This window comes from Zalophus californianus, chromosome 17 (genome assembly GCF_009762305.2).
Source record: "Zalophus californianus isolate mZalCal1 chromosome 17, mZalCal1.pri.v2, whole genome shotgun sequence".
NCBI lineage: Eukaryota > Metazoa > Chordata > Mammalia > Carnivora > Otariidae > Zalophus > Zalophus californianus.
Window position 1 is genome coordinate 6,918,297 of NC_045611.1, and position 17,363 is coordinate 6,935,659.

A 17,363-nucleotide genomic window follows, 5' to 3' on the forward strand; every position below is an offset into this window, starting at 1 on the left:
GATAGCAGCTTGAAAGCAGGAGGGCCAATGAAAAAGGAAGACAGAAGGCACTGGAAGGTTCTAGAAGGCACTGGAAGGTGCTGGGAGGCAGGAGTTCTGGGTGTGAATCCCAGCCCTGCTGATGAATCATTTGTAAGGGTCTCTGAGCAACAAACTTCCCCTCACCACTTCCCCCACCACCCCCCAACCCTCGCCAGCAAAATGCCAGAGGCGAATTCAACAATTAGTGTGTTCTCAGTCCTAGGACCCTTGTAACTCAGGATGGACCCAGGCAGCTGGTTTTTAAGTTTTGCCGGGCTTTGTAATTTAAGAGTCTCTTACAGCACTGCTCCAAAGCTATTCACTATCTATTGAGAGGAAGCTTGGCTAAATAAAACACACACACACACACACACACACACACACACACACACACACACCCAGAAGCACAAGAATGAAAGCTCCATGGGGCAGGGAGCTCCCTGTATGCCCAAGAACTAGCACATTCTGGTGTTCATAAATATTTTTCAATAGATGATAACAGCTCCTAGAAGGCAGGAGTAATAACAATTGTACAGCAATTACTAAATGCCAGCCACTTTACTAGTTGATTTCTAAGCACAATCCAGCCTCAGGGCCTTTGCACTTGCCAGTCTCCCTGCCAGGAACGCTCTCACCCCCTTCCCTGACTGCCATGTGCAAAGCAGCAAGGTTGCCAGTCCCCAAGCTCTGAACGCCCCACCTACCTGCCTGCTTTGTTTTCTCTAGGACCCCTGTCACCACCAGGCAGATTTTATATCTCCCTGCTTAGTGGTTTATCATCTTCACCCACCCCATCAACAGGTAGGCTGGGGGAGGAGGGGAGAGCAGGGTCTTGTTTTCTTCAAAGTGCCTAGAGCAGTGATATTTATCTGTTGAATAAATGCGAGAATGAACTGCCAGGCCTTACCTCACTTAACCTCATGGACATCAGTGCCAAAAGGAAATCCCCACAACCTGAATTTTACAGGTAAATACAGACTGTTAGGTGACCTGCGCAAGGTCACGCACCAGCTAGGAAGTTGCAGGGCAGGGATTCAAGTTCACCTATCTGACCACTCCACTGGGTCTGGCTGTTCTCCAGCCACCTCACTGCACAGCCCAACGCTGATACACATGCATGTGGCAGGTATAATGAAATGGTTCCTGAACATGGGTACCAACTCCTGCATCAGAAACGCTTCCTCTGAGATCTCCTTTGCCTCAGAACTCAGGGACAGCACGCACGCACGCACGCGCGCGCACACACACACACACACACACACACACACACACACACACCTCACCACCCTTTGGTTGTGGCGCTGCTGATGTCAGCAAAGCTTCCTTTCAAACGTGCACCGCCTCCCTCGGCGCCCCGATGAACTCACTGGGTGCTTTGTCGCCAGAGCCAGGAGTGGGGAAGAGACACTCTCACTTCCTCCCTTTCTCTACCACGGGGCTGGGCGGCCTGGCTCCCATCCTGGGGAAGCAGGAAGTCTGGGGACAAAAACGATGCTCTCAGGTGGAGCAGGAAACAGCCAGCCTGGGCCACGCAGACTCTTGTCCTCGGGGCACAGGTCAGCGTGACTGCCCAGAGTCCCCTGCTCACCTGTGTTCGGTTCCTGGGGGGCCAGGTGGGCGGACTCTCCGAGGGGGCTCCACAGCTGGTGACATGAAGCCAGATGGAAGCATGCCTGCAGGCGGCCAGGACCCCAGGCAACACTGCCCAGCCCCCTCCGGGGGAAGGTCAGCTCTTCCTTGCAAGCATTCTGGGACTAAGTATTTGAACACCCACCAAAGAAACAAAAAACATTCAAATTATCAAAACAGGAACAACTCCACTGAATAAAGATGGAAAGTGTCTTGTTTCAAACAGCAAAAGACTGGGTCTAACCTAAAGGTCCAGCAGTAGGAGATGGTCTAGCAGCATCACGTTGCACTTCCACCACAGAGCACCATGCCGCCACGTGTGCACAGATCTGGAATCATCTATAGAATACCCTGTCCAATGACCAGTCACGGCCCAGAATGGGCAGCAAGGATACGGAAGAAATGGGTAAGAGGGCTTGCCCACAAGCAGGACAACGAAGCCCCACGGGGCCATGAAAAGTGTATTTTTCCCGATACGCCTTGTTGTACTATCTGAGTTTATTTGATGTGCATACTATTGTTGCAATTAAAAAAAAAAAGAGCTTTGTGGGATGTTTTCTTTAAAGAAACTAGACTGTGCTCCTGAGGAGTCTTTCTTAAACTGCTTTCAACAGTCTCACTGCCTGCAAACACAGCAGATCTACTCACTACCCCTAACCTTCCCAAGTGCACTGCTCATCGCAGGAGACTTTTCTCTGGAGACTGCCCACTTTTAAATAGCAACAGTCCTTTCTACTTGCGCAGAATTTCAAGAAGCTCTCTCGGGGCAATTAAGAAAACGCGAATTGGAATACTGGCCCCTGCTCGTATTCCCACCCTGTGTTGGCCGTCCTACCAGGTAGGACTCAGAATTATCTCCAAACCTTACGGCAACCCTATAAATGAGGTAGGTAGGATTATACCACTCTCCAGATGGAAAAAAAAAAAGCAAGGCCCACCAAGGGAAAGCAATGAGCTAAGACACACAGCCAGGAAATCAGAACCTCCGAATTCAGACCAGGCGCCATGTGAGAGCAAAGCCCAGGCCAGGTCTGCCCCATGGTGAGGACACCCTAAACCGTATCACACTGCCCCCTAATCCTTTAATCGAAGGCATAATTCAACCACCTCAAATGTCTATTCCACCAAAACACCAAGAGGGTGCCCTTCACGTGGGCCCAGCCCGGCTGGCTCGGAGAAAAAAGAGGCCACCCTGATTCCCCAAGGCTGGCAAGGGAGGAACCCTGAGACAGCTTCGGTTCTCAGGACAACACAGCTGCCAGGCTACCCCTACGCCTCACCGGACACAGTACCCCAGAAATGCCCTCTCCCACTGCCAGGCGAGTCGGCGGGTGCACAAGCGGGAAGTGCCAAGCAGAAGTCACTTGTAGGCCATGGAGCCCAAGCCAGGAACACACGCCTGTCTCCACCGCCAGTTTGGCAGCAAAGCCCAGCCACATGCCATGAAACACCATCCACCTGGACTGGCACGATTCTGCCCACGGCCAGAAAGAGCACCTCGGACTATGCTAGGCAAATGGCAGCATCAAACTTACTCCCTCCTTAAAATGCATTTATTTATTTATTACAACCTGGAAGAGGCAAAACATGTTTGCTGTTTATGAAGAATTTAGATTCTTTTCTCCTCTTCTGTCTCTGCCACCCCCCCCCGCCCCTCCACCCCTCCAATCAGACATGTTACCCAGGAAACAAACTTGACAGACTCCAAAATCTTAGGACAAACGGTACTGAAAGAAAAAAAATTATTTGTGTTCACTCACTGACGCAGAAGACATCCAATAAGCCAAAGGCGGGAAGGATGGACTGACAAGAGCCGGGTAAGTGACAAAGTGGAAAAAACGAACACGCATGCGCACGCACACGCAGACCCGTCCCCGTGGGACCCGCCACTATCCTGGACGACACAGATTTTAATTCTCAGGCAGAAAGCACACCATGGGGCTGAGCTCTCCACTGGGCACTGGACACCCAGCAGGTGCTTAGTTAATAAAATCCAAGTTCAGAAGGTTGCTGCCCCCCAAGAGAACACCAAATTAAAGAGACTGACAAGGATTAAGGTGACTTCTCTTTTCCTTGCCATGATAAAAAGCCCAGAAACACTGCAACTGGAGGAGCAGAGGGGAGAAAACTTAAAAACAAGGCACTGAGGAATTAAGGCTTGAAAATAGAGAAGGCTGCGGTCACCTGTGCACCAGCCCCTATCCTGTTTGGTCAGGGAAGAAACGGGTTTTCGGATCCGACCCACCATTCGGAGATGCCACGTGCCGCATGTAATAAAATAAGGTGAAAGAAAAGGTAGGCAGCTTATTTGTGCTTCTTCAGTGCAGAGAAACAAAGCACGCAGACAAAAGCCCTCTTTCCAGCGGACAAACATGTCTAGCAGGTGATCAAATTCAACCCACACAAGAGAACCGCAAAATGGATTCTGGTCGTGTGGACCCGGCTGCTTCTGCAGAACCCCTGGCCCTTGGCTGCAACCCACACTACAGTCGGCAGCCACGAAAAGCCCAAGGAAGCCGGGGGAATGAGAAGTCTGGATGCAAAAGGGGAATGAGGCACCACGTCTAGGCCACAGTCTGGGCAGGCCCACAGGTGTGGTCGTGTGTACTCAGGGGAGGGGGCAGACGCGTCCCAATCACCCCTCACACGTCAGCCAGGTCACTGCTGCCTTTGTGTTTCCTTCTTTGTTTATGAGCACTGGGGATCCAAAGTCTCGAGCACAGAGTGCATCAGGCCCCAAACTGTCACAGGCAGAGTCAGGCACACTGCTGGCTCTGCAAGGATTTAATCAGTAACTGGCCCAGGAGACTGGCACAGGGGTAAGCTCCAACCTGACCCCACAGACGGCAAAGTTTACGGCCAGGCCAGGGGGATAGGCTGCCAGCCCCCAGGGTCCTGGGCTGAGCCCATCTCCCCAGCGGGGAATCAACTGAGGTCCACCTGAGGGGTGTACCCAGCTGGAGCAGTCTACCAGGCGGGCTGGGAGCCCCCATGTGCTTCCTCCACCCTAGCCTGATGCAGCTGCGGTCCTGGAAGCCTTTATCTCTGACAACGATCCAGTTAATCGGATCAGTGTAGACAGACTCCAAAGACGGTTTGGGCAGGAGTGTATTTGGTTTGTTTATCGGTTTGAATCCAGATCAATCACTGAGTCTTGTTCCTGAAGCCTACACAATTAACCACATAATTACCAGATGGTTCTGAGTTGGGCTGTGCAGGCAGCTTAATATATGGATGATGTACATTTCATGGAAGGATATGACCCGATCCGGAACATACCTGATCTGTCGGCAGCTTGCGGCTGGGCCAGGGGACTCTGCAAAGCCACAGGGCTGCAGAGGGCTTTTGTTGTAGTGAACTACACTCAAATTCACCTTTGTTTCATTTGGGCTAATATTTCTCAATAGCATGCTTGGGCCACACTATAAAATGCAGACAGATTACATAATGCCCAGGCCTCAGAGAAACCCCTCAGGGCCTGCTTTGCTTCCCCAGGGCCTGGACACCAACCAGGTGTTTCATGATGGGACAAGGTCCCTGGTACAGTTCCAACCCCACTTCTGCCCTGGAGGCCACTGCCACAGCCAGGACTGCCCTCAGCAGCCCCCTCCACACTCACAGGCCCTGGCACAGAGAGCCCTGCACCCCACTGGAGCCCACCAGGGCAAAATTCAAGGACATCCCCTGCCCACAGGGCTTAGTGGCCACAGGCGGAGGAAGGGGGATTTGCCAGCCCATCGGACACTTGCTCATAGTTCCTACTTCCCCATTTCCAACCCTACCAGAGCAGGGTTCTGCTGAGACAAATCTTGTTCCATGGATGGCCCTCATCCCCAGTCCTGAAAATCACAGCTCCTCTCCAGAGAAGCCTAAGCTACCAAGGTACCACCCACCTCGGCTGGTGAAGGTGGTGCCGGGGCCTCTGGCTGCTTGAGAAACCAGTGCCCAGCCTCAGTCTTTGTTCCTTTCCTCTCGCTCCTATAGACCTCTTGAGCAATCAGAGTAAGTTGGGGGAGGGGGACCTCGGAGCCTCCAAAGCTGGCTTTCCCCACCAGACCATGGCCAGCAGCAGCAGAGCACACGCTCGTGGCTTCTCCCAAGGAGGGTCACTGTGCCTCTCAACCCTTTCCTCCCCCCTCCCAACTCCCCTTCATTTTGAGGGGTGGTAGAAAAACAACAATGCCCCCCTGAAGCAGGGGGAAATTCTGAAGCCAGATTGGGGGGCTCCTGATCCCAGGCAGGGAACTATTAAGGGCACTGATTCCTCCCTGAGCCTGAAGCACTGCGTGCTGGTGAATTTTCTGAGGCTCTCCCTCCATCAAATGAAAAGCCAAATGCTGAGGCCTGTGGCTTCGGATGGGCTTAAGAACATGCATGAGCCTGAACCTGAGACCGGACCGCCTCACGGCAACCAGCGATCCTCCCTGAGGAAGAAGTCTTTGCAGATACTGCACCAACCTGCCCACAGGAAAGAAAAAAAATAGGTGTTCTAAGCACGTCGGACCCAAAATTCAGAATAAGAGTCCTCATGTGCTTCAATGCTTTCGGGAGGGGGGAGTGGTTTCGAGGAGTAGGGCTTCTTCTGCTAACTTTTCCCCCCTCCCCATTCCTTGGAGCATGTGTCACAGCCTGTGACACACTGCCAAGGGAACATGGATGCCGGGGAAATGTCTACACACGCTACACGTTTGTGACATGCCATGTAAGCGACACCCTGTTTCCTGGCTGGGTTTTCTTGGCACAGGTGTGGGCAGGCATTGGATTCTGCCACCGCCACCACCACCACCACCACCACCACCCGCCCCCACCCCCCCAACAACCGTGCTTAGTAAACAGGATCCCAGCCACCCCAGGGGGAGTGTGCATTCTGGAGAAGACCTGCCACCTCTCCACAGAGGACGGGATCCCCTCAGCAAGGCTCAGGCCCAAGCAGAGCTGGTGCTTGAAACTGTCCTTGTTTCAAAAACACAAAGCATCCTGCTCAGGCTCCTGCCCGCCACCCCCACACCCTGCGACCCCACCACAGCTCTTTCCCCACCTTGCAGATTTGATTTCAGAAACAGATCAGTGACTTCTCTCCCTCTCATCCAGCGGACCCACTCCCAGCCATATATTAGAAACAATAACAGTAACAAAATAAAACCAGCCACAGAACACACGTATACACACACTTAACAGACAATGCAAGACCAGGGCCCCACGGGCCAGCTTCCACTCCAGAACTTGACCGCCCCTCGGTGGGGAGGAGATAGTCCAGGACCCCTGCCCCCTCCCCCGTCCCCTTCCCCTTCCAACCTCCCAACGTGCGAATGAGATTTTTCAGAAAGGGAAGCACCCAGTTTTGCCTATCAGCCTGGGCAGGAAAAAGACAGTAGAGCACAGACAGGAACTGGCTTCTGGAAATTCTTTGGGTTTTGGGATTTCGAGGTTGTTAGGGTTTCTTTCTTTCTTTCTTTTTTGGTTGTTTTGGTTTCCCCTCCAGCGCAGATCCAGAAGGGCCGCGGGCTTTCAGAAAGGGAACCCCCACCACCCTCGGGGCCCAGCCCAGGTCTATCCCACGGTCCCATCCATAAGAAACACTAGCTAGCGCTGGGCCCGGGAGGTCCCCAGATGCCCAGGCTGGGGTGGCCCGGATCCTATGCAGAATTCCTAGGGGTCTCCCTGAGCCCGCCCGCTGGGCACAAGGCAGCCCGGGGCGCAGGCCGGGAGGGGGGCACCGGGGTCCCCCCGCCGCCCCCTGCCCCGGCCCCGGGCCGACCCGGCACCCCGCAGGCCCCGGGCTCCAGGTGCAGCGGCGGGCAGGGGGCGGCGGCGAGAGGGGGCGCCTCCCGGCCCCGAGGCGAGGCGCGGGGGTGCCGGCGCGCCGCCGCCGCGCAGAGCGACTCACCGTGGCGGACGCCAGGCTGTTGTCGGCCAGCGTTAGGTGGTGCGGCTCCCAGCGCCTCAGGAATTTCGAGGTGAGGATCTTGCTGAGAAAGGTCCGCGGGTGCCGGATGACACAGACCTGGATGTCGCCCTCCTGCAGCAGTTTGTACCTCATCCCGTTGCACAGCAGAAGGGCCCGGCGGCAGGGCACGGCGCCCATCTTCGTGCCCTCGGGGGCCGGCACGTCGCCCCCCAGCAGCGGCTTGGTCTCCTCGATCTGCCGGGGGTCGCCGCCGCCGCCCGAGCTGCTGGTCAGATCCATGGCCGGCCGGGCCGGGGCGGGGGCCGGGGGCGGGGAAAGGGGGCTGTCCCGGGCTGCCGGGGCGGCGGGGCCCCCGAGCGGCGGCCCGCACCCCCCCCACCGCCCAGGAAGGTGGGGGGGCGTGGGGCTGGGGGGGGCGCCCGGCAGGGGAGGGGCCGGCGGGCTGGCGGCGGGCGGGCGGCCGGCCGGCGCTCGGCGCTTCCTCGCGGCTCCGCTTCCTCCTAGCTCGTCGGGTGCATGCTCGCGGTGGCCGGAGCGGCGCGGCGGCGGGCGGCGGGCGGCGGGCGGGGACGCGGGGCAGCGGCGGGGGCCGGGGCCGCGCGGGCGGGCGGGCGTGTCTCGGCCCCGCCGCCCGCTCGTGTGTACAGTACGTGTGTCTGGGCGGCCGTCCGCGGGCGAGTGTGCGGCGGGGGCCGCGGGGGCCGGCTCAGTTGAGAGATTGCAGAAGCCGCTCGGCGCCCGCGCGATTGGTCCCCGCGGGGTCATGTGCCCGCCCCTCTGACGTCAATGGCGGCAACGGCGGCGGCCGCCGCGGCTTCGGCCTCTCGCAGGCGGAGTCGGCCGCCGGGCGGGGACGCGAGGGGCCGAGGCGCGGCCCGACCGGAGGGGGCGGCCCCTGGGGAGGGGGCCGCGGCGGGCGAGCCCCGGCAGGCCCCGGCCCAGCCCCGCCCGGAACGTAGGGGTGGGCGGGGGCCGCGGGGGCGGGGCGCGTGACGTCACGCCCAGCCGCGCCCCCGCCGGTGCCCAGGCCGGTGCCCGGGCCGGTGCGAAGCGGTGCGGCCCGCCCGCCCCCGCCCGGCCCCCCAGCCGCCCCGGCCGGCCCGGATCGGAACGGTCAACGCCCCGGGACGTGCGGATGCGGGCGGCCGACGTGCGGCCAGGTGCAAACCCAGGGCCCGGGTGGGGGGGGGGGCGTTTGGGGGTGGGCGGCAGGGCTGGACTGGCGGGGCGGGAGTCGCGGGGGGGGGGCTGGACCGCCTGACCTGTGACACCCCCTCCACAGCTCAGGCTGTCCACCTGACTGGCTAGATGGGGCTATAGGCAGGGGTGGTTCTTCGATTTTAAAATGTCCTCTCAGTTATCCGGATAATGAGCCCGCACTGCCCTGTCTCAGCCTGTCGGACTCCGTCCGAGAGCCCCCTGGCCTTTTACAGATGTCTGTCGGGCCTTGGCCCTTGTGGTCCTCAAGCCGCCTGGGGGAGGGGACAGATTCCCCAGCCCCCCTCCTGTGCCCCTCGAGTCTGACCCCTTCTAGGAACCTAGACAACAAAGTCCCTCCCCAAAGTTACTGGGCCACTCCCCTTCTTCCTGAGCCCCAGCCTTGCCAGCTTCTTTGCCTCTCCCCTCAGACCAGCCCATTCATCCCTGCATGGGCAGGCCCAGCAGAAGGCTGGGAGAGAATCATATTGGAATGAACCACAGTGTCACCTAGGAACTCCAACTCTGAAACAAAAACGTCCTCTTTCTGGCATCAGGAGCGGCACCTGAAGCCACCCAGCAAATGCTCAGCTCCTCCACCAGGTCTTCCCACAGCCGCACGCTTCTGCAGTTAATACCATTTAAAGCCCCAGATTTTTGCCTTTTTTGTTAAGTGAAGGTGCCTCTGTAGTGATTTTATGAGTGTGTGTGTGTGTGTGTGTGTGTGTGTGTGTGTGTGTGTTGAATTGACTGGCAGCTTGCCCACAGCATCCCTGTGGTGGGGATTATCCCCTCCCCACTCTCTCCCAACAACAGACAAGGTGGAGGGACTCCTGGAAAGATCCTATCCCTGAGCCTGGCAGGAATGGGGGGGTGGGAGGCCATAGGGCAGAGCATATGCCATGTGTCAGGAGATGGGCCATTCTCTCCTCCTGGGTCCTGGGGGAGGCAGTTAGGTGAGAAAATGGGGAATTGATCAACTCTCCACAATTTGCTGGCAAATTCTGTCCTTCGAATTCTAAAGTTTACAGCCCTGAGAAAATCATCAAGCAAGAGAGGGTCAAGCGCATGCCCCCACCTCATGATACAGATGTGGATTCAGGGTATGGTCGTGACTAAAACCCCCAGGCCGCCAAGGGGTGGGGTTAGGCCTGCTCTTCCAACCTTTTATGGAGCTCTTCCTGTATGCTAAGTGCTGTGCGTGCATACAACTGTTCCTTCTCACAGCACCTGTAATATGGGTTTCATCATCGTCCCCTCAGGCAGACAAGGGTACAGAGAGGCTGAGGGACTCGCCAGGCTCACTTAGCTCATCAGGCTCAGAGCTTAGAGGCTAGGACAGTATAAAGGCAATGACCATGCTGTGCCTGGGCTAGAGGAGCGGAGAGAGGACACCTGAGCCATACTGTGGCGCTGGGGTACACGTCCCAACCCCAGGAGGTCTTCAGGAATCAGGTAAAAGAAGGGCAAAGGTGCCCCTGGAAGGGGGAATGGCACATGCAAAGGTAAAGACGTGGGAGACACTCAGCCTGTCCAGGAAGCTGCATGCATTTGCCAAGGCATGCAAAGTGCCCCAGGGTTGCAGGACAGAGGCCTAAGAGGTGAGCGGGGGCTGCACAGGTAGTGCCCTGAAATGCAGGTCCAGGAAACGGACTTCCTCTGAGAGCCACCGAAAGCCACCACGTGGACCACGCATGGGAGTGGCTTGTAGATGTCACCTTCGTAAGGTCACTGGCCACAGCATGACATGGACAAGGTTTGCGGAGAAGCAGCCCGGAGACAGGGAAGGCAGTGGGGAGGCTGTTGAGAGTACCCAGGAGGGCGATGGTGGGGGCCAGCAAGGAGTCATGGAGGAGGGCAGCCGGAGCAGCTGCTGTCCACCTTAGGGACATCCGTGGACCCCCCTCTCCCCATTCAGGGGGCAAACTCCAGGAGAATGAGATTTACCAGGGTGCAGAGAATCCCCGATTTCTTCCAGGACCATTCCAGACATCCTCAGCGGCTGCTTGGTACAGTGGTTGATTTGTGAACATTACATAGGAATATTATGATAAAAATGAGCAGCATGCCAAGTGCCAGGTACTATGCAGGGCTTTCATGTTCATTCCTCTTCCTTCTTCCCAAGGAGCCCGGAAGGCAAGAATCATTATCATCCCCATCCTAAAGGTGAGGAAGTTAAGGCTCAGAGATGGTCAGAAAACCGTGGGAATCCAGCCAAGATGTGAACCCGTAATTCCGTTTGACCTGAAATTCCACACTGTCCCCACTCCTTCTTTGTAATGTTTTCCTGCACAGGTGCTCAGGGGAGAAGTGTTGAATTCAATTGATGTCGTCTTTAAATGCTATTTCTTGGTGTTCATTTGAAGTCAGTGACACGGAGCCCCCAGGATGCTGCAAGAAGAGATCCATGAAGGCAGAATGCAGCGGCTCCTGGCCGACAGCAGAACTAGCTCAGTGCCTACATGCAGTGTAGGGTCAACTCAACAAATAGGCAGTGATTGACCAAGTGATAGTCACACTCACCTATTCCCTGGTGCTTAGGAATGTGCAAGCAATAGGACCGGGTCTATACATTGGGCAGCGTTGATACTCGGTGGGCCAATGCAGAGTCCCTTGCCTCTCACTGTTCCAGGTTCCTAACCTAAAAATCAATGAGTCTAGGTGCCAGATTCCATCAGAAGCCCCCTCCCTGCAAGCCCCCAACCTCTGTAGGAGATGCAAGCAGGTCGAGTTTCCATGGATGGATCACACACCCGAGTTGTCCTTGATGTCACCGGATCCAGACCCTCCAAAGAAGAAGCCAGGCCCCTCCTGGGCCACATGGGTAGAGAGCCCACTCACTGTGGCAAAGCTCAGTGCTAGGAGCTAGGGTTGCAGTGAAAGGCAATAAACTGCCCTCATGGGCTCACATCTCGGCTCTCAGGTGCCTAAGTCTCCCCCTGAGCTAAGAGGGGAAAGACAGAGCTGGCTGCCCTCAAAGGAATGTGATGAAGTGGCAAAGTCCCTAGTGGGGGAGGAGAACATGGGGCTGATGGCCAGCCCTGGGAGAGGTCTCCCTCAGCACCCTCTCCCAGCACTCCTGCCCCTTCCAGGGGACATGCCTGGAGCTGGGTGGACTCCTCCTTGGTGTGGTCCCCAGTGGAGATCCCCACCAGCCTCTGCCCAGCCCCCATCTTGCCCCACCCCACCATGAAATGGTGCACAAACCCAACACCCTGTACCCTCCAAGAGGGCAGGGTTCATTCCAGTTTTGCCCATCACTGTGCCCAGTGGTTTACTGGTAAATGTTTAACCATCAGCTGACTGAAAGAAGAGAACCTGATTTAGAGCATTTGATTTGCCTGGTGGAAATATTCCCACCATGGCAGTTTTCAAGCTACCAAAGTGCATCACTGAACAAGGAGTTGGGAAGAGATGCATCCCATCGTAGGATATTTCTACCTACAGATACAATGTACCCGGGGTCACATCAGCAAACAATGGCTGAGGGCCCAGATTCAGCTTGTGGCTGGCAAAACAAAATACTTACCTTCTGGCCCTTTTACACATTTGGAGACCTCTGCAATAGACATAACCTTCAGACCAGAGATACTAATAAAATGTAATAGAATAGGAAGTGATGAGTTCTATTACCTTTTAAAAATACAATTGTAACTTTATATAATTTAAGCTTGTTTAGTGGCTGTTTGACAACCAACTTGAAAAATTGCTGAAAAACCAGCAACCAGCTCTCATGAGCCAGTGTAGGGTCAGCTCCAGGATGCCTGGGTCTCTAGAGCCTGGCCCAGAGGAGATGCGCAGTGGTTATCTGTTGATGGCTGGAAATCAGTGCCTGTATTCAAACTACTAGGCCACACTGCCCTGCCACCTTCCTTCATTCTTTCATTCGATTCCATTAAACACCTAGCTATTCGTGCCTCCAGAGTGCCAAGGACTTTGCTAGGTACAGTTAGTTCTTCTTTATCTGCAGGGGATACGTTCCAAGACCCCCCCCGCCAGTGGATGCCTGAAACCACAGATAGTACCAAACCCTATACAGACGGTGTTTTCCTATACATAGATTCCTATGATAAAGTTTAATTCATAAATTAGGCACAGTAAGAGATTAACAACAGAGACTAATAATAGAACAGTTTTAACAATATACTGTGATAAAAGTTATGTGAATGTGGTCTTTCTCTCTCAAAATACTTTATTGTACTGCACTCACCCTTCTTGTGAGGATGTGAGATGATTAAATACCTACAGGATGAGATGAAGTGAGGGGAATGATGTAAGCACTGTGACGTAGCATTAGGTTACTACTGACCTTTTTTTTTTTTTTTAAGATTTTATTTATTTGGGAGAGTGAGAAAGCGGCAGAGGGAGAGGGAGAAGCAGGCTCCCCGCCGAGCAGGAAGCCTGATGCGGGACTCGATCCCAGGACCCTGGGATCATGACCTGAGCCACTTGGGCAGAGGCTTAACCAACTGAGCCACTCAGGCTCCCCTACTATTGACCTTCTGACCATATGTCAGAAGCAGGATCATCTGCTTCTGGACAGGGGTTGACTGCGGGTAACTGAAAGCACGGGGAAGGGGGGACTTGTGTACTGCAGATCCAGCTCACACAAGATTCTGCCCTCACAGAGCTCATAGTTGCGTGGGGGGAAGCAGACACCCCTCCCTTCCAATCATCTCCCCCCGCCAAAAAAAGAGTATGCCAGGAAGAAAACAAACTCCTTGCCCTTCCCTTTCTCAGCTATATGTATTTTGTTGATTTACCATAAAGCGGGGTGGTAACAGAACCTCTTCCCAGGTCATAGACATTAAATGAGATCATCAGCATTGGGCTCACAGTCTGGCACAAAGTAGGCACCTTGAATAAACAGTGGCTATCTGATGTGGCTACTGTCAGTTGAGAGGCCACGTTTCCCCAGCCCTGGTCACTGGCTTTCCGTCTAGTCCACTTGTCCAGACCTCCCCCATCTGCCCAACAAGTGGCACTCAGACACTCTCAACACAGCCTGTCTGCGGGGTTTTTCAGGCTCGGCGCTATGAACATTTGGGGCTGGATCGTTCTTCACGGCGGGCAGCTGTGGTGCACGCTGTACGGTATTTAGCAGCATCCCTGGCCTCAGCCCATAGACACCAGTAGCAGCCGTAATCCGTGACAACCACGATGACTCCAGGCATTGCCATGTGTCACCTGGAAGGCTAAATCACCCCTGGTTGAGAACCCCTGGTTTAAAGGAAGATGTTTTCCCGCCCTCTTAGCCGGTCCACGCTGCTCCCCAGGCATCCTCTGGGGGCGATTATGTTGTCCACCCTCATGCCATGGCATGTTCCTCCTCAGATGCCGCTTCCCCGGGGGCTGGAGCAAACACAGCCGGCTTTATCAGACTGTCAGGGAACACGCAGACCCACAGGAGGGAATAAGTTGCAACCTGTTTCAAGTCGTGTTTCTGGAGCCAATTTCGTGGCATGAGGCATGCCTGTAGTAAGATGCCAAGCACCAAAAGCAGGCAACAAAATTGTTCTTAAGTGGTCCCAATTTTGTACCTACCCATGGCGCTATTTCTTTGGGGGGAACTCTCGGGAAGCTCCGTCTGGAAACTCTGTCTCAGAATGGCACCGGCCAGGAGAGCACTCCCAAACCTCATTTTTAATAGACATGAGACGCCAACATAATGGAACACACACTCCATCCCAATGGCATTTAATGTACTGGTCAAATAAAATGTGCTATTTTCCTCCTATGAGGAGATGAGTCGTGTTTTCATCCTGAAGTCGGTGAATAGCCTCCCCCCTCTCCTGAGCTGAGATAAAGTCAGCTCACTTTCTAGGCTCCTGCATGGGGAGGTGGGGGAGGGGGTAGGAGCAGGTTTCCTCTTCAGCAGCCTGTGATACCGGGTAGCTGAATGATCACTGCACACCCCCCCCCAAACTTCTCCGGTTTCAGAGGGCAAAGCTGGGCATCAAAAGAACACGAAGTACCACCCTCTCTCCCCCTTCCTTTCCTTGCTTTCACCAAATGATTATGTCTGAGGTTAGTAAAAAGTATTACAGAGGATCGAGTGTTTATCTGGAACTAATATTTCTAACACACAATCAGTTGACTGATTGAGTTACCTACACACAACAGAACCTTAATAGTGGTTATCTCTGGATTGACGGATTACAGGTCATTTTTTCCACTTCTTAAATCCATGTTATTGAAGAATAATTAACACGAAATAAAACACACCCACTTTAAGAGAACAGGTTGATAAGTGTTGAAGAATGTATACACCCATGTAACCACCATCTCCATCAAGATAGCAACACAGAACATTCCCACAAGCCCAGAAAAGTTTTTTGTTGCTCCTTTAAGCCAACCCCAGCCGCCCACTTCTGGTCCCAGGCATGCCCCATTCTGCCTTCTCTCATTATAGACAGTTTTACCCCTTCTGGAACTTCATATAAATAGAATTAAAAGAGGGGAACCTGGGTGGCTCAGTCGGTTCAGCATCTAACTCTTGGTTCTGGCTCAGGTCATGATCTCAGGGTCCCGGGATCGAGCCCCGTGTTAGGCTCCTCGCACAACGGGGAGTCTGCTTGGGATTCTTTCCCTCTACCCTCCCCTCGTGCTCGCTGTCTCTCTTGAAAATAAATAAATATTTTTTTCAATAAATACATAGACTCGAAAGATATGTGCTCCTTTTGGTCTGACCTCTTTGACTCAGCATGACAGGTTCCGAGATTCATCCATGTTGGTATGTGCATCCTGATCTCTTTCGGAGTCCACTTACCGTAGCCATCACGTGGCTATAACATGGGTACATGTTTTCTTCTTTGTGCTCCCCCCCAACATTTCTACAACAAGCATGTGTTGATTTGTTTTCATTTTTAAAAAGAAGATGAGCGCCATTTTTTTTTTCTTTTTTAATTCACGGGGACTTTACTAAAAGCCCAAATGCCAGGCCGCTGTTGACGTGCAGAAATGGTTGCCTGGCACAGCTACATGGGGGATTGAAGGCCATGGATCATGTTTTTAAAAATAAAAACCACTGTGTTTTTCAGATTAATTGCATCTCTCTCCCACACCAGCCTTTGCGGTGAGCTGCTCAAATTGACCAATTTAAATGTGACCTCACTTCTTTCCCCTCTATCCGCTCTGAGTCAGTTGCTAAGAAGCAAGAAAGGAAGTATCGGGGGGAATGTGTTACATGTGTGAAGTACCTGCCACCCCCCCCAAAACTTGCCCACATGCCCCTTCACACTGGGCCCTCCAGACAATGTTCAGATGGGCGAGGATGATGGTATCACCCCATGTGCAGATGAGGAGGCTGAGTCAGGACCCGGGGTTTGTCTCAGACCCCACAGCAGGAGAGTGGGAAGATGCCATCCCAGGGCACCCAGTAGGATGGCAGGGAGGTTGGTAGCACAAACTTTGGATATGGATCCCAAATGTCCACCTTACTCAGCTGAGTGATGCTAACCCAATCTTTCAACTCTCTGACCCTCGCTCTTCCTCTGTGAAACAGAGACCCCACTGTGGATGCTCACCATTGAGCTAACGAGAGAAGGTGCATAAAGTGCTCCAGACAAGGCTTAGGAAGAAGTCCGTGTGCTCAATCACTGGTGGGGGAACATGGCTTCTCACTCCTCTTTCTTCAGTCACAGCACCAAACTAGAGCTGATTCCAGCCTGCCCGGGCCAAAGGGAAAGGAGTGGACATTTTGTGGAGCCCCAGCAGAGAAGTGAGAAGCCAGTGTCCAGATGTAGCTAAGATCTCGGCTGCCACAGAAACCAGAGTAGCTTCATAAAGAGTACAGACCAAGGGTGTCTCACTGAACCCCAATGGCATAAAGGTAGCCAGTCTCAGAAAAGACCAGAAACCAGGGCCCAGGGCCTTCTTTCTGCTTTGTGTGTCTGCTTTTCTCTGTGCCACACTCGCCCCCGGCTCCCACCCTAGTCTTCTCTGCTCTGTCACCTCAGCATGACATAAGGTAGCCATTTGAGAGCCCAGCTGGGATCAAACTAGGATCTCTTTGGCCCAGTTCCAAGGGAAGTACTTGGTCAGCTCAGCTTGGGCGGGATGCTCCCCACCCCTCCAGCCAGTGGCTGAGGCAAGTTCTACCAATATGGTTGCTAACAACCACTCCCTAAAGGTGAGAACGATGGTCATGCAGGTCACCGTGAGCCACAGAGCAACCCCCACCCAAGAAATGTCTTATTACAAGTAACAACCACCTGTTTTACTGTGTTCCCCAACTATATGCATTTCTTTATCTTACTAACAATCATAACAAATAACCACAATAGGGCTTACTGTGTGCCAGTCACTGGTATAAGCGCTTTGCATACGATGACTCTTTAAATTAATCCTCACAAAAATGCAGTGAGGTTTATTTTGTCCATTATACAGATGAGGACACTGAGGTACAGAGAGGCTAAGCACCTTGTCCAAGATCACACCTGCACTTGGCCAGTCTGGTACCAGACCTGCTCTCTTACCACGTGTGTTATCTATTTTAGCCCCAATTGTGCTTTTTCTAATTCCTCTGTTAGCCCAAGTCTCTCAAAATAAGAGAAGGAAAAAAAAAAAAAAAGAGTGAGGAAGGAGAAGAATGTAATATGAAACATTT

At 54.0% G+C, this 17,363-nt stretch overlaps 2 protein-coding genes across 3 annotated transcripts in view; one reads left to right on the top strand and one right to left on the bottom strand.

Annotated features, from left to right (window-relative positions):
* Nucleotides 1–8,023, bottom strand: part of LOC113936058 (c-Maf inducing protein) — a 230,248-nt gene extending 222,225 nt beyond the window's left edge. Inside the window, exon 1 of one of the 2 annotated variants that reach the window (XM_027618942.2) lies at nucleotides 7,538–8,023. In XM_027618942.2, the coding sequence (XP_027474743.1) occupies nucleotides 7,538–7,837 (300 nt within the window). In that variant the 5' untranslated portion in view covers nucleotides 7,838–8,023. The remainder of the gene's footprint in view (nucleotides 1–7,537) is intronic. The other variant, XM_027618941.2, reaches the window with a different exon arrangement.
* A 321-nt stretch (nucleotides 8,024–8,344) lies between these two features.
* Nucleotides 8,345–14,483, top strand: LOC113935463 (translation initiation factor IF-2-like). The gene is made up of 5 exons (XM_027617414.2): nucleotides 8,345–8,488; nucleotides 8,586–8,718; nucleotides 10,881–10,921; nucleotides 13,781–13,848; nucleotides 14,090–14,483. The coding sequence occupies exons 1-5, from the start codon at nucleotides 8,345–8,347 to the stop codon at nucleotides 14,232–14,234; spliced, it is 531 nt and encodes a 176-aa protein (XP_027473215.1). The 3' UTR covers nucleotides 14,235–14,483.
* Nucleotides 14,484–17,363: the final 2,880 nt, after the last annotated feature.